Raw genomic sequence first — 22,716 nt, 5'->3', positions numbered from 1 at the left:
CCTCTTATTCACTAAACAACAACTTCACAGCAGTGATACTTGATAACTTTGGTATTAACTGTGAAATATTTGAGAATGAATCATGGACAAAAACATTTCTTTTGCAAAGGTATGCACCATTTTCTTGTGTGGAATAGTAATAAAAAGTGAGCTTCATAACTGATTTACTTTCTTTACTCAGCTTTGTATCTGGGTTATAAAATGAACATACTTAAAAGCACCTTTCAATTAAAAATAAATTGTGGTTGGCCCCTGCCACTGTTATATTTTTTTCACCGGTGCTTGTATTAAATTTCAGAATGTTTTGAGTAATTAAAAATAAAAATTGTGAAATGAGGCTTTCTTGTGGAAAATGTAAAATGAAAAAGGTTGTAATGACAGCATACTTAGTTGCCCCATCTGACATCCATCTAAAATCTCCTCATTGGAGCTTATAATAAAAAAATGTTAACTGTACACTGAAAAAATTCTCAAAACAGCTGCTTGGGCCCAATGTTGAGTACTTCACTCTTATTTTGAAAATTCCCCTTGCAGTGCTTCAGTGTCCTCTGGTATTTGCCTTTTACATCAAATAAGGTCAAATAAGATATCCAGTGAAAGATTTAAACACTGTGCAGGGTAAGATGACTTTTCTGGAAGACCTTGAAGTCAAAATGCTCTAACTTTTGAGCTGCTGGCTCTCTAATGAGCTACTGTAGATAAAAAAAATCCTAATCCTTTAAAAAAGGATGTGTGCCTCAGATGCCCTTTAATGACTCAGCCACCTCCAGCACAGATCACAGACAGAAATAACAGAGTGGACAGGTTTGCTTTTGGTCTGGCGCTGTCAGTAAGCGTCTTGTCCGCTGAAGCTCTATAGACGGTGTGTGTTGATGTCTGCCATAAAAAGATAAGTGTCCTCATGCTTGGTCAAGGGTTCAGCTGTCCTAAAGGTCAACCATTGTCACCCTCTCACTGACCCCTGAGGTGGGGAGGCTATTGATAACCAAAAACTCCAAAACTCTGCTCCCTGGCCTTCAGAAGAAGGACTTAATCATGGTAAGATGTCTCTTCACAGGTGGCATCGCGGCTCCGAGGTGCTGTCAGCTGAGCACTGTGATGCTAAATGTGTCATAATACGTCATACATGTTATTTTGTTTTTCTCCCAATCACACCGCCGACAGCTGAAAGGAATCACAGAGATGCACGGCTAAATTTTAACACAAGCTGCTGATCTCTGGTGATTTACAGTTTGACTCTCCCACTGGATTTATAACACAGTACTCCAGCAGATAGTGAGCCCTGAATCTTCAGGTAGCATGGTTCTCCCTTTCAGATCACATCTTGAAAGAAATTACACAATACACAATGTGTGGTTGATTTTATTCTGATGGTACATAAACATCTAGCCAAATAACAAAACTGAAAAAAAATGTTTCGCATGAGGAGGAATTTGTTAAAAAAAATTCAGTTCAAGTTTCTTTTCTTTGTAAGTTATTGTGTTCTTTATCTAAAGGCACCATTTAAACAGCAACGTAAAGAACATTGTATGAACACTGCTTAATTTAACTTAATAAAACATGTGTTAGGGTGACATTTTACTGATAACAGACATAAGGACATCCATCAGTCTGTTAGATTCAGTTCATGGTAATTTAAGATGAACCACAGCGGTCGGCATCAAATTTGATGTGACTGACAAATTATTATCCATTCAATTCTCAATACATCAGTACACTGTGTTAAAGGCACACTTTAACGAAACAACCAAATGATTTTCAATTTCATTTCTTTCACTGAATCTTTTGGTTTCAAGTAAAAACTGTAAATAAATAGATAATGTGAAAGTCTATTATAAGGAGGCCAAAAGCAGCCATGTTAGCACCTTTCCTTTAAAATATTTTTACATTTATTTTTTGGCCTTTTTACCCTTATTGGATGGTACAGCTGAAGAGATACGAGACATATGAAGAGCAGAGATCAGGGGAAGACATGACGCAAAGAGTCGAGGCCGGGAGTCAAAATCAGCAACAGCTCTGACGAGGGCTACAGCCTCTGTTCATGTAGCGTGCACCAAAGTTTTTTTTTTTTTAAACTACAATTCAACTATTGATCATGTTTAGCAGGGAAAAAACCAACAAATTTCTCAAAATGAGAGGGGAAGGCTCTATTGGGAACAAATATATGAAATACTCACAAGTTAAGATAAATGCATCCATGGCATGCCAGATCTCTTGTGAACTGTCATAGGATCTTCCGAATGTTTCTGGTGGTGTGGATAGTTAATACAGGATTTTCAAAACAACTTTTAATAAATGATTTTGAATGTGACCATTTTAGTCCTCCGTACTGCATTGTCCTTGTTGTCTTTATGCTGCCTTACAAGGGGCTGTTTTAAAAGTTGAACACAAAGGGCAGCTGCATATTTTTTTCTGTGGTGATTCCTTAAATATTTTCTTTACTCTTTCTGTTGAAACACAAGTAAAAATTATTGTCCTTCTCACACGGGTGCAGTTCAATCATCATCCTTTACATCATCCTCATGGTCAGACTGCATCCAGCCCTTTCTTATTTGCACCTCCTCACTCACATGGTGAATTAAAAGCCTTTGCATGGATCAAGTCTCTCTCATGTCCCTTTATGTGGGTGTGGATTTTGTTAGAAGGAGCAGAGCTTTTGTTGGATCCAAGCTCCCATAGTTGAGTCTCCAGCATTGCTCAAATGCTTACTGCAGGCTTTCCCCACCAAGAAGACCACCTCTGCAATATTTAGCAGGATACAGACCCCTGACACAGCCAGCATGAAGACAGTGAAGACCGTCTTCTCTGTGGGCCTCGACACAAAGCAGTCCACCGTGTTTGGACAGGGGTATGAGTCACACTTCACCAGGCGGATCATCTTGTACCCAGGGTAGATCATGTAAAACAAATACATAAAAGTGACTTCAAAGATCAAACGGAACAACAGGCTGATGACGTACGTCCACCACAAAGCACCAGTGATCTTCATCTTCTGGGTCTTTATCTGCTCCAGGTCTTTAGGGTTGGTCCGTCCTGACAGTTTGTACAGCCTCTTGTCCACATGACGGCGGTGAGCCACATGCATGGCCACAAGAAGGGCTGGAGTGGAGACCAGGATGAGCTGGAGGGCCCACAGGCGGATGTGGGAGATGGGGAAAAAGTGGTCATAGCAGACACTGTTGCAGCCTGGCTGCTGGGTGTTGCACGTGAAGCCAGACTTCTCGTCGCCCCACACGCTCTCAGCTGCCACCACCAGGACCAGGATCCGGAAAATGAAGAGGACGGAAAGCCAGATGCGACCGATGCCAGTGGAGTGCCTGTTCACACCACTGATGACAGCATAAAATGACGCCCAGTTCATCTTTGGTTCTGGGTCTGATGGAGAAAACATGCACAAAATGAAAGAGGGTCAACACCACCGTAATACATTTATTAATACTGCAAACTCTTTTTTTTAAATTACCAAATAGTTTTTACTTAAACAAGATCATTTTCCCATAACTTTTTTGAATTTCTTTGCATAGTTTACAAAAACTTAACCTTTAACCTTTACTCCAATTATAGAGACTTTTAATACGGAACCTAAAGGTTTAACTTTCAGCTAAATCTAGCACTGTGACGCTCCAATATAACCTGCTGGTGAAAGTCTAAGAGCTCTTCAGAAACATATATCAGCAGATCTTGGCAGTGACCTATAACACCCCTTTTATATACTTTTAAGTTTTAAAACAGGAGGTCCAAATAAGAACCAAATAAATAAAAAATGACAAATAACAAATATTCTTAAAAAATAAATAAAAAATTAAAATTGGGACTTGTTCTCAATAAATAAATAAATAAATAAATGAATAAAAATGAAAAAAAAAACATAAAAAATGAAAAAAATGAAATAAAATAAAATAAATAAAATAAAATAAAACAAATTATTATTATTTTTTTATTTTAAAAGGACATCCAATGTGAGAGCCTTCCTGGAGAGAGAAACTATTAACACAAATCTTTATGCTGTGAGAAAGATATCTATAAATTAGGGTTAGGGCAAAGGTTAGTTTAAAAGTTCTGTGTTGCAAAACTGAAGAAACTGCAAACTGTGTTATTTGCAAAAATATACCAGGTAAACCTCAGACGCAGTGTTACTTGTGATTATATACTTTTGAAAGACACGCGGTGCGCAGGAGTTTGTGTCATTTTGATCGACTCACTCCTCTTCCTAACACCTTTCCTTTGAACTTCGAAACCAAAAAGTTGATAAGATGGGATCAATTATTTTTCTATTTACCATATGTGTACACTATAAAGCTCAACTGTCAAGCTCCACTTATGCACTTTGCTTATATGATTGTACAAACCCGTGTTGACAAATATCTACCCACTGTTCTGAAAATGAAAATTAACTTATCAAGACAATTTCAGTGTGTAGGCCGATGGATAAAGTCTCATCTGATTTTATTTTAAGCAAAGTGAGCCCATCCTTATGGAATAAAAAAAATGAAAGTTATTTTTCTCACTTGTACCCCCCAAAATCTGAAGTATTTGAAGTTCAAATTTGATTTCTGGTGTACCTATTGTTTATAATGTTTATCTTCTCTGCAGTAAATTTAATAGTCTTTCGTCTGTCTGCAGCCTGTTTGAGTTCTGCTCAGTGTAAATGTCAGAGTTGTTACCCGGCTCAGCTGGAGGTGTAAGAGGCATAGGAGGCAGCGTAGAGGACAATGTTGACCTGCTGGTTTGGCATGGATGTGAATCCAGAGAAGAAGAGAAGCCTCTCTACCCTCCTCTGCAGCTGGCAGGCCACTTAAGAGTGAAACACTGAAGTCTGGCACCATGCGTCATGTGACATGCTTTCACCAGTCACCATGGTGGAGCATGCAAAGTGGGTGACTCCAGCTAAACTAACGGCGTCTGTAATACTGTCCTGGTTTCAGCAATTCAAGAATAAAGGTGCTTTTATATGCATTGTGAAAGAATTATCAGTTTCTGATTTCTATGATGGCTAAGAATTTGTGAAATTTAAAATCTACTTTTGGACCAGATTTTACCTCAAAGATATACACGACTTAGTGACTGCAAGTTTGCAACCTCAAAATGAGGCAACCCATTTAAAAGAAAGCTTATTACAGAGTCACAGTTTGGCGTCTGCTCATTCTTTGTGAAGAAAAATCTTAACAATCAAAGTGAAGCAAAACCATTTATGGAACGACTCAAGTCAAAGGCTTCTAAATCAAAGTGACCTTTATCATCTTCCTCATCAGACAGAAGGAAAAATAAGACTTACCTTCAGCTTTAGTTTGAAATCAGAAAAGACATCCAGAATCGTTTACGTTGCCAGATTTTTTTTTCTCGATCTGGACATCAGTGTGAACAAGAGTATCAGAGCACCATGACTTTGCATTGCTAATGATTTCTCTCACACTAGCCACTGCCCTGCACTGGAGAGGTCATATGCTTCTGGATGACATATTTGCATACAATAGGCCCATTTAGAGGGGCCAAACAAACAGCTTCAGATTCCAGATCAAATGCTTTAATTTGTGCCCGGCTGAGGAATCTGTGTGGGGACAACCGTCTGTCCACTCGTCCTCTTTGTACTCCCATCTGCAGAGGAAGTGGAGGGTGTTTTTGACGCAATGTGGAGTAAAAACATAATGCTCTGAAACAAAGAGTGATGCTTGAAATCTAAAGATAAGAACAAGAGGGTATTATCATCATTATCTGTTGCATCTGGTTCTCCTCCTCAGCCTGTAGGTCCACAATGTGGCTGCAACGCCCAATATTTAGCCACAGATTCTGTCCGATTACCCTAAACTCTGAGCTGAGCACAGCTTGACGTATTTCCGTGGGATCAAACCCCTTTTTTTTTTAAATGAAAAAGCCTGTTTGACTCACTTTGTGTCCAAGTTGTCTCCCTTAGAAAGTCACCAACGTAGGCTTGATTACCTACATGTACAGAAACAATTAGCATGTTGGTTCAATCAAGGTAATGCTTGATAATAGATGAAAAAAATAATTAAGATGTGCTAAAAAAAAATATGTGACACATCTTTGGTGGTTTGTTACGTATTGCTAATATTAATTGCTTGAATCTGACGCCATACAGCTTTGGACTGCGGTTACTTATGCCACTTTGGTGGCTGTGCATTAAGAAACGATTATAAAGATATCACCAAACAGTGAACCCAGGGATTATGTCACTCATCCTCATTTATTTATCTGTAAAAAATGGCTCAAAGAATAAAAACAGAGCACAACTGTTAGTGAAACTTAAGACATCCCACTGTGACTTGGCCGTGATCTAAGCAGATGAAGAGCTACTTGTAAATTTTTAGGACATATTTTCCCTCTGAGTCATAAAATTTTACTGTCTGACATTTTAAAAATGATTATATAACCATTCAAACACAGGTCTTATTATTTTATTAGAAGGCCTTAACAGGCCTTTCACCCTGGCAGGCCTGCCTTGTCCTCTCAGGGCTGGAGGTGGACGCGAGAGCTGGTATAAGGGGGGAGACTGTGATGTAAGAGCTGACTGTTGAGTCTAACAGGAAGAAACATCAGGGAAGGAAGGTGCCCTCTTGATAACCTCACTGATGAACTGATGTACTGCTCTCACTGCCCACCCATCAAAATGATGTAAACACCTAATCCAAGTTTTAAAACTGGTATAAAAATTGCAAAAAATTACATTCTACATTGTTGGATCTAAAGAAGGTTTTAAGAAGATTTTCAAAATGCAAAAAGAAGAAGAAGATAAAAGGAAGACCATAAGCACCCCCCCAAAAAAAAAAAAAAAAAAAAAAAACCCTCCAAAAATAGAAATAGAACTTTCAAAAAAGGTCTCAGTAATGAGTAACTTTATCATTCTTGTTAATCATTTCAAAAAATTTTTTTTCGACATATTTGATGAGTGGGTTTCCAGGAGGCTAGTGGCCTCCAAGTGGTGAAGATTGTTTCACAGAGGGCATCCAGTGTCTGGAACTGATGTTCATTTTTTGAAAACTTCCATTGCCAGAATGTTTTAAAGTGGATTTCGATCTGGGAAACAAACAGTATGGTCCAAAAGAGTGAAGTTATTAATCTGGAAGAAATTATTTCAGGCTGAACTGCAGCATTGTCCTGTTGAAAAACCCAGTTATTACCACACAGACCAGGACCCCCTGCAACATCACACCCCAGAGCTCCAATGCTCCACTAAAGGAAAAAACACCTCATATCATGATGGCAGCCCCTCCACTGTGTGAAGAAACATCTCTATTTTGAATATTGGGATCTACTTGGTATAAAACCTGCTTTTTGCTGACTTAACTCTGGCTGTCATGAGTCAGCTTCAGTTCAGTCTAAAGGATGACATCTGGAGGTAACATACAGTCATTGCAGTATTTCAGTTGTTATTCTTCCATAATATGAAGCAGCAGGAAAAGGTCAGCATAAAATGAAATATGTTATACACATTTAAAGACATATTTGATATCTCTAAAGTGGAACACAACTTCATCAAGTGGCCTTGAAGAAAATGTATTTTCCCCCTCTGCCAGTTTCATTATGTGTACAAGTAAACTTCCTGTTGTTCAATTTAAAATATTTTTCAGTGGATTTGGAATTATGTTTCTGGAAGAGGCACTGAACTGCTTGTGTAAGCTAATTGTGATGAAAGTGTGTGTGCTACAAATACCGGTTAGATTATAGGGCTTTACCATCCGCACAGGAACACACCCAGTCACATGCAGGTGTGACCTGTCCTTCTCAGGGAATAATCACATGCTTCATATGACACGTTTATGGGTCTACATCGGATGTGTTCTTGCTGACGAGTCTGAATCATTGGCCTCTTTCAATACCGAATATATCCTCTACAGCACAGCTGAGCCTTATAGTTGACATTTTACTAAAGGCTGCTTACTGCTGTCATTCTTCAAAGCAGATTAAATCAAAGGGCATTACCCAAAACACCATGTCCGTGAAATGTGGTGATTACTTTCCTCCTTGAAAATATCTGATTTTCACTTTATGAGCTAAACCTGAGGCCTGTTCATCCCATACTTCTAAGGATTGCAGTTCCTTAAAATAGGGCAATCTCACAGTGAAGCACCTATTCATGACATAGACTGATGACATCCTATTTGTAGTTGTGGACTTTTCAGAAAAGAAAACAAATAGTTAAATGTTTGATTTACTGTCAAGAAGAAAATAAAACTATAGCCTACAAAAAAAAAAAGATAAAAAAAAAAAAAAAAGTCTTTTATGAATCTTTCATCTTGACCAACTTGCTTTATCTTATATAGCAGTGGAACTGTGAAAGTTGAAACTTTGTTCAAAGAAAAAAAATCAATTTATTTTCTTCAAGTGTAGTTTCTCTTAAATGTACAGTCATAAATAATCTAAATTTATGACATTTTCATCCTTGAAAAAGTACAGTGCTTTTTTATTTAAACCGAATGTTTTGTCTTTTCTTCATCTTCATCATTTTTGGACACCTGTCCCGAGAGAGTAAATACTTAGCAATGACAATAAATGTATAAATTAACAGTGCCATTATCAATAAAAACCTTCTATCTTTTGATAGATGTTCTAAGATAAATCATTATTTATTCGTGGAGAAAAAATGAGATATAATTTCATTCTACCACTCATGTTTTAACACCACTTTCTGATTTGTACATCGCTTGTTTTGAGAGAAAATGTAAAAACCTCGCTAACCAGACTTCCCACGGCACTTGAAAGCCTCATCGTCAGTGCAACTGCTCCAACTGTGCATCAGCCCCTTTAAGAACCTCCTGGGTGTGGAAAGGAGGGAGTTTTATGTGAGTCTCCGGCCAGTTGGTGTCGTCCAAATCATATTTGCGATACTCTCTTTGAAAGCTTTATATTTAAAATAATAACTATATGGTAATTCTGGGAGAAAATACATAAATTGACAGAAAATTATTCCGGATAGCAATTGTGTTTTCTCAAAGCGTATTGTTAATTGACGAAAAGGTAGGAAAAGGAAACGAAGAGGTGTCATGAAGGTCTGAAATGTTTCGGAACGGGACGCGTCCAATGGGATCCAAGCCGCTCTCCTAATCACGACGCTGCAACGAGGAAAAAGTGTCAAAGAGGAGAAGGATACAACCAAATTTCATTTTTAAGAGGGCGTCGGGCGAAGGAAAGGAGGAAGTGAATATAAACCTGCTGCCCGTCACTGTTTGGTTCACTTTAACGTTAGCACCAGCTGTCGCAGGCTCCCACGGACACCACGGTTTGTGCTCCTCTGGGCAGATGAGAGGGCAGCAATGAACAATGTGCGGTAGACAAGCGTAGGCTGCGTGGCTCACTGAAACAAATCAGCCTCTCTATTGTCTAACCCCGAGTCATCCAGAAAATGGGGCATCCTCCTCTGGAGTTCAGTGACTGCTATCTGGACAGTCCGGACTTCAGGGAGACTCTGAAGTGTTATGAAGTGGAGCTGGATAGGACCAGCAAATTTCTCAAAGAGTTGATTAAAGATGGTAACAATGTGATCACTGCAATCAAAGGTAAGCATACTACAAGTTTATGTCTACTATTTTAAACTGTTATAAGTCAGGAAGAGCTTTGTTGGCGCGCTGCATGCATGCATAGTGATGTGATGGGGGTTGACAGAGGGTCAGCATCAGTGGGGCCTTTCAGAGGGCCTACCGGATCACTGTGGGTGGCTGGGTGGACACATTTGGGGAGGTGGGAAGTGCTCCCACAGGAGAAAACCAAAAAGACTGCTTTGATAGGACAGATATCTGGTGCAATTGTGCAAACAGACAACAAACAAATGTGCATTTGGGTCACTTGAGTTTGCTCTTAGGTTTGACTGGTTGAGATTTGATTCTGCTTTCCAAATCAGCAGTGACAGGCTTTTGAGCTGGTAAACAGAACCAGTCATTGTAGGTGCTGCAGAGTGCTGAGGGTCCCACTGTATATTCAGCTCAGATAATAGCCAGAGGTCATGAGTGCATGCTGCGACAAGACACATTCATGACAGTCACAATTTTATCCCACTTTCTTGTCACCAGGATTTTCTGTTTGTGTTCTTTTCAACTTTTAAATCCATCTTCAGCTATGAATATTGTTAAATATGCAGTAAATACTCACAAAACCCCCACACAAACCTTTATGAATACAAATATTATTGATGAAGTCTCTGGAGAATTTGTAGTATGATAAAAGAGTTGAAAGCCATGTTCACCAGATACATTGCCATGTAAGTTTGAATAGACAGGTATAGCAAGGAATACCATAGTAACAATAACAATCACATAGTGTTAATTTTACTTTACTATAGTAAAATGAACACCAAATGATTCTTTTGCTTTGAAGCCTAAAGATTTAGAGCTCCCTCTGCTGATTGACTGGGCTCCGCCATAAACCCTGCCTCCTTGATAAAAACAACAAGAAAAGATGACAAATGCTTATTAATAATTTTCCTTTCAGTCACTGTTTCTGTCAAAGTTTGTTCTTCTTGTGCTGATTAATATCTTGATGTTTCTGATGAGTTTTTTTTATTGACAAGGTTAGTTTCAACTTTTTTTGAATTGATGGTAAAAAGTTTGAATGTAACCCAGTAATTGACAGGCTCCTCAAGTTTTATAAATTGTCATCTTGATGAGTGTTTGTGTAAATGAGGGTTGGTTTTTATTGTTTAACAGGTAAATAATTGTGTATTTTATATCACTTTCTTACTTTTTGTAAAAAAAAAAAAAAGGATTTCATATTTCCGGTAATGTGCAATACCTTCATTTCTTTGTGACAGGTTACTCTTTGGCAGTACAAAAGTTTTCCCAGACTCTCAGTATGTTCCAGTTTGACGTCATCGGAGATTCCCTGACAGACGATGAGATTAACATTGGTATGATCACACACACATACACACACATACACAAACATACACTTTATTTTCCTGAATTTTACTTTCATTTTTGTTTAACTGAATGACCCATCAGACCTTTGCTAAGATGCCTGTGTATTACAACGATAAATCACCAAGTGTTTGTCAGGGCTGTACTTGACCTCAGTGGAAAGGAACATTTTTGGCAGCCACTCATTAATTCCTCCGAATCTTGGCTGTGAGAAATTAAACAGAAACAATGATTGGAAAACACAAACTTGTGCCCTAAAGTTCAGGGCAGGGAATTATTATTGGGAATTCCCATCACCATTAAATGTGTTCTGATGAGACTGCAGGGTCTGTTGGTCTCATTTGTGTTTCCTGTGTGTCCGACCATTAAGAATAGCATTGTTCATTTTCTGTTTATCATTTCTCTGTTTGAATCTGCAGCTCAGTCTTTTCAGGAGTTTGCGGGACTTCTGCAGGAAGTGGAGCACGACAGGATGATGCTGGTGGGTTATCGGCTTCCTCCACGCTGACTCTGTATCCTATCTGACCCTCTCAGTAGCTGTTAGAAACCAAATTAACACTTCCTGAACTAAAGAGGACAACAATGTGGGAGGAAACCTTTGGCACACTTGGTTACAGATGAATGACTATGAGTCCACATTGGAAATACCTCACTTTGTTGTGCATTGTTGAAATCCAGCCTATGTGTGATAATTGAAGTCACAAACACACCTTCACACACTGTGTGTGTGTGTGACTGTGAACTTGTGTGTCTTCCCCTCTGTTTTGGGGAATTCAGAATACTGTTTTGCTTTCAGTTCCCCTCTTGATCTTCTTGTTCCCTTTCCAGCCGTTTCGATCTTTTCCGTTATTTCACACACTCTTACCATCAATGCATGTTGTAGTACTGTATAAATTTAATGTAATCAGTTTGATAATTTGTATCAAAACAACACATTTTTCATCATCTCTTGTTTAAGCGGAGCCGGATAAACACGTTTCAGTCTTCTTCATTTCATCATCTTGGCTTACACTTTGACAATCCAGTCAGGTCATTAGAAGCAGCGTTTCCTGTTAGACTGGGTTTGCTGGATCTAATTTTAAAACTCGAGGTCATTGACTGAATAATGCATGCTGTGCTGCACAAGAGTAGCTTCAATGACATCACATGAATAAATTTTAAACTTCTTCAGACATGTTTTACTGTACAGATAATCCACCTCACCAGTCATCAGTCATAAATGACAGAAAGTTAACTGTGTTTGTTGTGTTACTTGTGCAGTGTCGTAATGTCTGCTTTTGTTTCTGTTCAGGTGCAGAATGCTTCAGATCTACTCATCAAGCCACTGGAGAAGTTCAGGAAGGAACAATTGGGGGTAACAAAAGTAAGTTTATTTCTCTCTATCTCTCTTTCATTTTTCATGTATTTGACTTTTATTTAGGCTTTAAAAGAAAAAAACGTGATTGAAATAAAAACGTCAAGGCTAGATAAGTTTTATACTGACAAGATGTTCAGTACCCTGAGAAATTTGCAGATGTATCATAGAAGCAATGGGAGTGATCAGTGACTACTTCCTGTGAAAAAGTGCTTCAGCATCAGCGCTCAGCATCTGTTCAGTGAGTTAATGTTAAGACCAAACAGGACATTAGGTGCCACTTCCCCAAATTAAAACCATATGTTTGCAAAACATATGTCGTGATGCTGATCCTAATAAAAAGATTTATTCTTCCTCTCTGAGACTCGAACCTGCTCAGACATTTTATTGAAATAAAAGCAGTTTTGTAACTGAGACCTTCTTGATGCTCTTTTGCCAAGATTCACAACAGGAAGCTCTGTAGGACATCAGCTTAAATATTCACCATGACATTTGAGTTGTTTTCTGATTCTGCTCTGCTGATCACAAGAGTTTCTCATGAGTAAAGTTTTCATCAAGTGCTTCCTGTAGATCTCTCTGCTGAGTTTCAGTCTAACTTATGTACCTCTGTTTTTAAAAATCTGTTTCCTCCAAAAACAGAAAGAGGTGTGATTAGGGATAGGTGCCGAATTAGGTAATTTTAAAGGTACCGACCGAATTCTGTCAAAAGTACCGGGCACTGATTCACGTAAAACCAAAAGGTACCACATTTGGGTACCTAAATGCATCTTTGTGACTGTGAGGGAGTGGAAGAGTGGGTGATTTTCCATGCGGGACATGAACACAGCATTGCAAGGTTATGTATTGTAGAATAATTATATTAAATTGAAAAATGAAATATTTTATTATTAAACAAATTAATATTTTTTACCACATAAACACAAAAAAGTACCGAAAAGTGGTACCGTTGAGTACTGGGACCGATTGCCAGGTATCGGGCATCAGTACCGTATCGTTTCAAATGTGAAAGGTACCTATCCCTAGGTGTGATGTCCTTGTGTAACTTCTCCACTTATGACAACACCTGTTTTCAGTACTCAAGTATAAACCCCCATCAGATTTATATTCACTTCCTCCTTTCCTGTCCCTGACACCCTCTTAATGATGAAACTGTTTTATTGTTATCAGTAATAACATAGAGCAGAATGCAAAGACTAACTTTCTCAAAGGTACAATCTCCAGGTCTAGAGCTGCTGGCTCCTCCTTTCAGATATTTTTTACATAAGAAAAAACCCTGAGCATACAACAGACTTAACACTTAAAAGGAGACTGAACGGTTATTACTGAGGGAAGAGGGAGTGCTGTCAGGTGAGAAATAATGAAAAGCACTGAACCCAAGGAGGAGACAGTCCAAAACCTCCAGTGCCACCAGATTTGCTGAATGTACATGGTTCAAACTGCTTGATGAATTTCCTTACATGGAAAAGCTGTATTTAGTCTGATCATAATGTATACTCTCATTTCTGTCCTGCAGGAAAAGAGAAAGAAGTTTGAGAAAGACAGTGAAAAGTATTACTCCCAGGTGGACAAACACCTGAATCTGTCTGCAAAGAAGAAAGAGAGTCAACTACAAGAGGTGGAGTATAACAAATAATCACCAGTTCGGTGGTGAATAAATCATCCAAAGCACAACTGAAGGTGATGACACTATATCAGTCTAAAGTGTGGTTATTTTTGCTCCAGGCTGATGAACTCTTGGACAGAGAGCGAGTAAACTTCTATGAATCCTCAGTGGACTACGTTTACCAGATCCATCAGGTTCAGGACAGGAAGAAGTTTGATGTGGTGGAGCCGGTGGGTTCTCCTATGGTCGCCATCTCTTCCTCTTTCCCTGCTGCACACATGTAACAGCACACCTGAAAAATAAGCAAACCAAAAGCTCAACCACACAAAAACCCCATGTGGTTTTTCATTTCTTTTTGGCAGCGGTCCTGGTTTTGGGGGATTTGTTTTAACCCTATAATTCCTGTTTTGATTGGACAGGTGCTGGCCTTTCTTCACAGCATCCTAACACTCAACAACCTGACAGTGGAAATGACTCAGGACTTCATGCCTTACAAGCAAGAACTGCAGCTCAGCTTACAGAACGTGAGTTTAGTTTCTGGCAGTGTCATTATTAAATTTAACATAATTGAATAAGTTGTGCAGAAAGTCTTAAGTGCTTCCGTCTGTATTACCCTGCAGACAAGAAACAACTATGAGAGCACTCAGGAGGAAATGGAGGAGCTAATGAAGAGGATGAAACACCCATCTCAGATCTGTAAAATGCACATGCCAATGGAGGGTTATCTGAACTGTCAGGAGAAGTGTGAGTTCACAAAGTGTTTAAACAGAAACTTAATACTTGTTGGAATCTTCTCTGAAAGGCCTGTCCTGTGTTTTGTTTTGTTTTTTTGCTCAGGGGCTTTGGGCATGACGTGGGTGAAATATTACTGCAAGTATCGTAAGGAGGGGCGGCTGCTGGTCATGGTGCCCTGTGAACAGAAGCCGACAACTAAACAGGTGCTTCACAGATATAAGCTAGGTCAATTTAAAGACAAATTAACCACTTGTAGGCATGGAAAATAACATCTGCCTGATCTATTATTGTTATTGTCAAGGGTGCCAACCGCTTTTCGAATCTGTATGCTTCTCTTCAGGGGGTCACGCAGCTGACACTGAAATCCTGCATCCGCCGGAAGTCTGATTCCATCGACAAGCGTTTCTGCTTTGACGTGGAGACCATTGAGAGGTGAGCGCAATCAAATGTGTAAAAAACAAAACAAAACAAAACAAAACAAAACAGAAAAGAACGCAAGATGAGGCAACAAAAGAGCCTTGTGGGATAAACAGGTTGAGGCTGAACAGGTGGCTCACAAGGACAAAGTGCGAGGGCTAAATGGACTGTAGCCCAAACAATCCCTGAGCAACAGGCGCACACTGAAAAACAGATGGCAGACCCTGTGACTTGACAGATCAGAAAACAACAAGCTCATAATTAAACAAGCAGGTCATTTAGAACAAAATAAATTTTAATAGATACTTAAGCCACAGGCAGCTCCGTCGTTTTCTAGTTTCTTGAAATCTGCAGCAATACTTGTTGACTGAGGAGGTGTTTTTTGATATTTAAAATTAGAGTAAATTATGCATGAAGTGCCTGAAAGAACCTCTGCATGACAACAATTAATCTGAACTGAACTGAACAACATAATAATGAAGAGCTGGCTGTGGGAGAGACTGAAGGTGGCACTGCTGTCTAGTGTAGATAGTGCTGGAGGATTGAGGTGTTTTAAGGCAAGCCATCTGCTTTTCTGGATGTCCCTGAAATATCCCAAACACAAAGACCAGTCCCTGACCTTTGACCTTTACAGAAGGACAGACAAAGCAGTCTTCAAAAACAGAAAGGAACTGTGTGAGGAACTGTTTATTTGGCTGTTTTAGATGTCTGACTTTGAGACTTTATTTTCTAAACATTCAACACATCAAACCCAAGATTTTTTTTATGAAATTCTTTCTTTTCCTTTGAAATCTCACTCAAACTTTTTCTACATACACCTGCTGGTTCAGTCACAGCTAACATGAAGCAGTAGCGTATCATTGTGGAAACACTGGGGTATGTTTTCAATCTGAGAGGAATGTAAAATCAGTCATTGAGCAGCACCATAAAAAAAACTGTTCATGTCAGCAGAAAGACTGCATCACATAATGTTAAGGAAAAAAATTGAAATATCTATTGTTTTGCTTTGTTCTGTTTTTTAAAAACCCCAATAAAAATTAAGCTAAAATTTTGAACGAGGGAACTCAATGTGGAGAAAGTTTCAAACTGTGAGATGAATATGTGTTAAACTAATTTTTGGCTGAGACCTCAAGACACACTAAATGGCGTGTTCAGAAAGGTGCAAAATGTCAAATTGTGACTTCACCAGGTAATGAATCTCTTTGAAAGGACAAATTTACCTTTGAAAGACATTCATGGCAACACTGAAGGAGGCTTCTCGAATGCTGTGTCCTTTTTAATTCAAGTTATTACAATTAAAACAAAAAAACAACAACTAAAAAACAAAAAACAGAATTGCTGAAGTGTACTTTTAACTTGTATGAAAACATGAATTATTGACAGTGATTTGTCAACAATTGTCAGTAAATGGAAGCATTTATAAACAGGACAAGAAAGATCCACAGTTCTCCATCAATGCTGTTTATTAAAGAAGTCATTATTTTTGTAAATTTTGTAAATACTTATGATTAGAGTTGATCTGAAGTGGCTAATTCCTGCGTTATTCAAATGATCATTTGAATTCCAGTTAGCTGACCAGTTCAACTGTCAGAAAGCAGTACAGAACCATGGCTAAACGCCAAACCACAGAGTCTGCGTTAGGGCTGGGTACTGATAACTGGTTTCTGTTAAGAATCAATTAGAAATAGTTCAATCCAATGACATCATTAGCCTTTACGCTTAACAACTCCTTTGGCGCAGCCAGACCTTACATTGACATCACATGACATGCCACACATCAATCACGCTCGTCAGTAAGGTGCAGAATTTCCAAGACAACTGCTAAACAAACATAAGCTGGTTATCGAGTAATCATCAATCATGAATTTCCCTTCAGGGATTAATAAAGTATTTTATCTATCTATCTATCTATCTTTCAAAAGCTTGGCTTCACTTTACTAGAAAACACCCTAACAATACAAAGTTCAATTTGTGCACCACTGTGATATCATGCAAAGGTGGCAACACCACCGACATGTAAAAACATCTGACGACACAGGGTTAATTACTAAGAGTGTCATGTCATGTTTATTTACTTATTAACTCAATAAATGTTGATCCAGTTTTGTTCACAGGAGGAATTGGTAAGAGAATTGATAAAGAATCAGATTGATAAGCGGAATCTATATGGCATTGGTATCAATAAAAGTTATCAATACTCATCCCAGTCTGCAGATAAAGAAGTTGGTCAAAGCCAAATGTGGCAACAGTTAGAGCTCGCACCATTTATCTACCGACAAATTTCTCTTCATATTATGGTTAGAAGTAAAGATGTTCAATACCAGACTGATACCAGTAGAAGTACTCCCTTTTGAGTACTCACCAACACCAAGTACCAATACCACTAGTACTTTTCATACACAGCATTTCAGTTAACAGTGACAGATCATCATGAACAAAGAAAGCACAGTCACTCTGCCATTAAGTCCAAAATATAACACAAACAACTCTCTCTGAGTTTACGACTTGTTTCTAATAAATCAAAAAATACAACAGTTTAACTGTTCACTTCCCCTGGTTCAGTCATGCTGTCTGAACTAGACCTGATGCCAGTTGCCATGGTGTCAAACCACAGCTATGAAACTAGTAGCGAGGACTCAACGTAAGATTTGTTTTGCCTTGAGTGTCAACTGCTGGTATCAGCAGCCTTCGTGAGTACGATACCTTGAAAAAAGGCGGACCCAATAACCAATACTCAATACCTGATACCACATACTGATACCAGTACTCACCCATCGCTAGTTAAAAGTGCCACCAGTGCTGTACTGCAAGATGCCGTCTGTCATCTTTGCTTTTTTAAAACATGTGACCGGCCTTTTTTAGCCTACAACTAAAAACAAATAACATTTTTAACTGACAGGTACTTCTGATTCTGACTGCTCTTTACTGTGTAATAGACTGATTGTGCATCTCATTTAAAGCAGTAATGTCATGCCAAAGAGGGGTATTTCAACCCGACACTCCAGCAGGTGATGTCATGATTTGAGCAAATCCTGTGTTGATCTCGCTGAATTCTCATTTGACTTTTTGTAAAATTTATCTAAAGCTGCCTGCAGTCTCATCTGGATATTGCTCCGACACACAGTTACCCTGCACTCTGGAACTTTGATCACGTCACATCCAACATTTCAGTACATTTTTGTTTTAAGATATAAAAAAAAAATTAACACCACTGTTCTAAAAGAAGTTATACTTGTGTTTAAGAAAGCTCAAGACTCTGTTGGAGAAACACAGTTGAACAAAGTTGGCATCCACTTTTTCAGATTTTGATATTAAGCCGTAGAAGTTCACATAAATGTTTTAAATTCATTAGACTTGTCTCCATCGTTAGCTGATTAGTGCAGTTGGCACAAGGAGCTTCAAACTTGTAGCACAGTTGTCTTAGTTAACATTTGATTCAGTAGCCCACAAGCTACAAAACTTGGCACCAGACTTTGTTGTCTTCTGCAGAACACAGATTTCAACAGTGGAGTTTCATCATCTCGTCATGCTTGTCTTGTTCACTCAACTCATCCCGCCATCGTAACCACGCGGGATTTGGTGGTTTCATATCTTTAAAAGCTGAAAATCTTTCTTCTTTTACGTTTTTGTCAACCCTGTTTTTCATGAAACATTGAGTAGGATTTGTAAGAGTTTGGACACAATGTTTGGATACGATAGTACCACATCCTGAGACTGAATATATTATCAGCAACCTTTGCTTATTTGATGGCATTTGTTTCTGTTTCCATAGAAACACACCAGTCACTTTCCAGGCTCTGTCAGAGGGAGACAGGAAGTTGTGGATGGAGGCCATGGATGGAAAAGAGCCTGTGAGTGTATTTCTCATCTTTTTGTAGAATATTCTTCTCCTTGATATAAAGTCTGTGAAAACTTCTTTCGTGCCAAATTATCTGCGGAGCAATGTGGAGTCAGCGAGACAGCCACTGTGTTGACACGTGAAACTCCCAACGCCAGTTTCCATTTCAAATCTGCAGAATTTCTTCAAGTCTGACCCTTTTTTTCCCCTCTTTTGGAAAAAATCTCTTTAAATACTGGCAAGCAGTTAAATATGCAATCACAAGTTTTTGAGGAAGAAGCTAGACTGAGCAAGTTTCATTTGATTTGCAGATAATTAAAATCTGCCTGTTAACCCCACAAGAGAGAAAACTGAAGCAAGATTTGAGCAGTTTTGCTTTGAATATTTATTTATTTGTTCTTCGGAAATAATGTGGAAGCCATCTTCCTCATTTATTTGCAGAACCAAAATTTGAGGCCTACCAAAGCTCAAATTCAGCAAGCATGAGGCAAGTGATCATGCATAAGCACAAGAGTTTAAAATTTAAATGTAATAGCAGGCAGGAGAACATTATTTTTTTCCTCATGAGGTCACTCAGATCCAAACTATGATGCAATGCAGAGTGTTTCTATACATGCACAACAGGAAGTTAGGCACAAAACAATTTTGAAGTATCTGATCAGTTTTCACCCGCCAGATCCTGTCTCTTATCACTTAACTACAACAAAAAACCATCATAACAAGTGGAGCCAATTGTGTAGACAACAGGTTTTCTGTTTTTTTGAAGCCAATAAAGACAACATGGATAAGGAGAGGCTCGTAATTAGGGAGGGGAGTGTAGAAAATCCTTCGTCACATGACTCAAGCGGCCACAGAACAGGCACGGATCTGTTGTTGGTCTAAATAAGTCTTTGCAGGAAGACCAAGTTCACATTACTCCTGATCTGCTTGTTGCCGTTTTAATCAAGCTTTAGTGTAACTGTGAAAAATTGAGGTGATGAAGAAAGAATCTGTTTTTGTATGAAGCTCTTTTGCTGAAGACCAACTAAGTCAATGAGGAAGGCAGAAAACGTTTAGTTTAGATTTCTCTTAATTGTCAGATCAGGTTTCGATCCCATTGAATGCTTTGGTGGCAGATGTTGCGTGAGCTACGGACAAAACAAATAAACTGTAAGAGGATGTGAAAATAACTGAGGGCACACTTTTCAGTGCCCTCTCTATGTTCTACTTCCCCAGTGACTTTTGTACATCAACAAAATTTCACAAGAGCTTTTCCAACCACTTAAATATTCCCAAGCTGAGATCCACCGCATGTTTCCCCTGCCAGGTCTGCAAAGTCTCTGAGCCAGGATAAACTCTGTGGTCTAGGAGAATAATCTCCATCGTCACACTGACTCTGCTACACTCTCAGTGCCTTGTAGCTCTGTGTCTAACTGAAATATAAGGTGCTCCCCTTCTGCCCCTCACTCATATGGAAACTTCATATCAGCTTGTTTGGGCCTCTCAGTATGTCAGTGCGTGCTGTTACTTGTTTAAACACGGGGATGTTTCTGTGTATTCTTGATCTACTCAGACTTCCTGGTGCTCTTGTTTGCTTCATGAGCAAAGAACTTCACTTTGTAAACTTTTTCCTGTTTTGACATGCTGCTCTGCAACATTCATGGTGCTAAATAAACAGAGAGGCAGCATTATTGTGCAAAACTGCAGCAACAGTGGGGATGGAAGACATTGATTTGGTGCTTCTTTGTGCTTTGGCCAATGAGGCAACAGTGGAAAAGAGAAGTTGTTGTAGCCAAGGTGATTCAAACCCTTACTTTATTTTTAAATCAAAGCCCTCTGCAGGAAAAAAAACAACCTTGTAGAGACTTATTCTCAACATGTCCAGTGTTTTATTTAATAAGTCACTGAAGAGGGAATTGGGACTTTTTCAGGGTGCCTGCTCTCATTGATGCACAAAACAGTTCTCTAATGCACATTTCAGCTTTAGATACAGGATACAGAGTTACAATTAATTACATGGTCATGTTTAAAATTCATTATCTTTAATAGCTAAACAGTTTTTTAATCAAAATTTAGTGATGTAATTCTTACCAGTGGGTTTATTTGGGAATCGCATGAATGCAAACGAAATGTGCTTGGTCATCTTAACTTTAGATTTATCATACAAGTAAAAGCTGAACCACCGCTGCACTGTGGCCTGAGACATGTCTTATATAGAGGTGGCTTCAAAGTGCAACTAAAAACTTTATTAAAGGATAACTCAGTGACTTATTATGACAAACAGTGATACCTTTACCAGCTATTATTCTGTTTGACACAAAGTGCACATCACTTTTGACTTGTCAACTGAGCTCCTTTGAAGCTTTTTAAATGTTTGTTAAAATGTTTCTTTGAATGTTTCAGCAAGAAGCAAGAGAGACAACAAAGCAGAAAATGCAGAGAGTGGGGGAAGACATCCAGTAAATGTTAATGGCAGGGAGTCGAACTAACAACCACTGGGGGCCTGGGGGCCACTGTATATAGCAGGGGTGGCCAACCTGCGGCTCGTGAGCCACATGTGGCTCTTTGCCTTTCGGTGTGTGGCTCTTCTATGTACTATATAGTTATGAGTTACAGTGTGCCAATCAATCTAAAATAATGATATACTGATGCCAAAGTTGGGATCAGTATTGATCAATACTTGGGTGATGAGATTGATACTTAAGTTTCAGTTTCCCTTCTCCACACGTGCTCCTCTTAATAGCTCATGTGCTCATATCTATCATATCTGTCTGTCTATCTATCTATATATCCAGCAAGAAAGATAGATGGATGATAGATAGATTGAACTTCGTCTCTTCTGCAGTAAAACAGATATTTGTCTTTGACACGGCTCCAAATACGAATTTAAACACACTTACCAACACAACAAATCTTGCTTTGAAAATAAGAAACGTATCGATTTTCATTTTATGCCATTTCATATATGTGTGAGAAGAAGTGTGTTTGTAAGACCACGTGCGTGATTTGGCTCTTTGTTGTACCATGGTGATTTTTGTGGCTCTTGGTCACTGACTGGTTGGCCTACCCTGGTATATAGGGTGCACTCCCCACACAGCTCTTTTTAACATTGTCTCCTACTTCGAAGAATAATGGTGAAATCAAGTCTTTATTTCGACCCCAACAAACTCACTGATGATTTTTTTAACAAATAGCTTTAAGTAAAGTACTGAAGACAGGACCAATCAGAAATGTCTTATGCCCCTTGTCCTTTTGGAAAGTACCAACCTCAAGCAGGGACTTTGTCAGGATGATGAATAACCCCTTGAATTTGTTAACAGTCTTATCTAATGCCTTCAAAGAGCTTTTTGTCTGTGGAGGAAAGATATTTTATAGTGTGACAAAGGGTGATTACAAAGCTTTGTTTTGATCGAGGATTAGCTGTGATGATGTTATTTTTCCAACAAAACTGCCAAATATTCACCAAATCCAGCTTTTTTCACATGCACAGGCTATAATCTCTGAGCTTTTGTGTATGTGATAAATCCCTCCCCTGGAGCTCTGAAAGTAGAAGCAGACTGACCTTCTCCGCACAGCCCTGAGACTGTACTTAATGAACTTTTCAGCAACCTTATTCTGATCTGTGATGCATTAAGACTCCAGTTTTGGTACCAATGGTCTGAATGCTGTTTTTGATAGATAAGATTGATTTTTCATACAGAAAATTGTCTGACTGTGTGGCAGTCTGCTAAACTGGTTCTTAATTTGTGCTGCATGATAGGGGCTGCTTTGTTAGTTATATAATCTGGTGAACAAATATCATCTGTTGGGTTCTCTCCAATGAACTATTGTCAGCTGCTGAACTTGCCCACCTTGCTTAGATATTGAAATATTTTGAAAAGCAGTTAACATATCAGGAAAGTTAACATTTTCTCTATTGGGTGAC

At 38.8% G+C, this 22,716-nt stretch overlaps 2 protein-coding genes across 3 annotated transcripts in view; one reads left to right on the top strand and one right to left on the bottom strand.

The window, feature by feature from the left end:
* Nucleotides 1–1,356: 1,356 nt before the first annotated feature.
* Nucleotides 1,357–5,407, bottom strand: gjb1a (gap junction protein beta 1a). Of its 2 annotated transcripts, none has more exons than XM_074673135.1 (2): nt 5,276–5,407; nt 1,357–3,375 (listed from the first exon to the last, which is right to left on the bottom strand). In XM_074673135.1, exon 2 carries the CDS (start codon nt 3,359–3,361, stop codon nt 2,639–2,641), a length of 723 nt encoding a protein of 240 aa, XP_074529236.1. In that variant the 5' UTR covers nt 3,362–3,375; nt 5,276–5,407; the 3' UTR covers nt 1,357–2,638. The 2 variants fall into 2 exon arrangements, with proteins under 2 accessions (XP_074529236.1, XP_074529235.1); XM_074673134.1 differs by lacking the exon at nt 5,276–5,407 and adding an exon at nt 4,665–4,797.
* A 3,397-nt stretch (nt 5,408–8,804) lies between these two features.
* ophn1 (oligophrenin 1) overlaps nt 8,805–22,716 on the top strand; it is a 28,810-nt gene continuing 14,898 nt past the window's right edge. Inside the window, exons 1-11 of the mRNA XM_074672085.1 lie at nt 8,805–9,512; nt 10,760–10,855; nt 11,285–11,346; nt 12,157–12,228; nt 13,733–13,834; nt 13,942–14,052; nt 14,242–14,346; nt 14,443–14,566; nt 14,660–14,760; nt 14,898–14,989; nt 18,747–18,825. Coding sequence (XP_074528186.1) covers nt 9,359–9,512; nt 10,760–10,855; nt 11,285–11,346; nt 12,157–12,228; nt 13,733–13,834; nt 13,942–14,052; nt 14,242–14,346; nt 14,443–14,566; nt 14,660–14,760; nt 14,898–14,989; nt 18,747–18,825 — 1,098 coding nt within the window. The 5' untranslated portion in view covers nt 8,805–9,358. The remainder of the gene's footprint in view (nt 9,513–10,759; nt 10,856–11,284; nt 11,347–12,156; nt 12,229–13,732; nt 13,835–13,941; nt 14,053–14,241; nt 14,347–14,442; nt 14,567–14,659; nt 14,761–14,897; nt 14,990–18,746; nt 18,826–22,716) is intronic.

Source organism: Halichoeres trimaculatus, unplaced genomic scaffold, assembly GCF_033239565.1.
Source record: "Halichoeres trimaculatus isolate MK-OKI-2021-1 unplaced genomic scaffold, fHalTri1.1 fHalTri1_scaffold_6, whole genome shotgun sequence".
Classification (NCBI taxonomy): Eukaryota; Metazoa; Chordata; class Actinopteri; order Labriformes; family Labridae; genus Halichoeres; species Halichoeres trimaculatus.
Note: the sequence above shows the minus strand (reverse complement) of the source record. Positions and strands in the feature narration are given on the sequence as shown.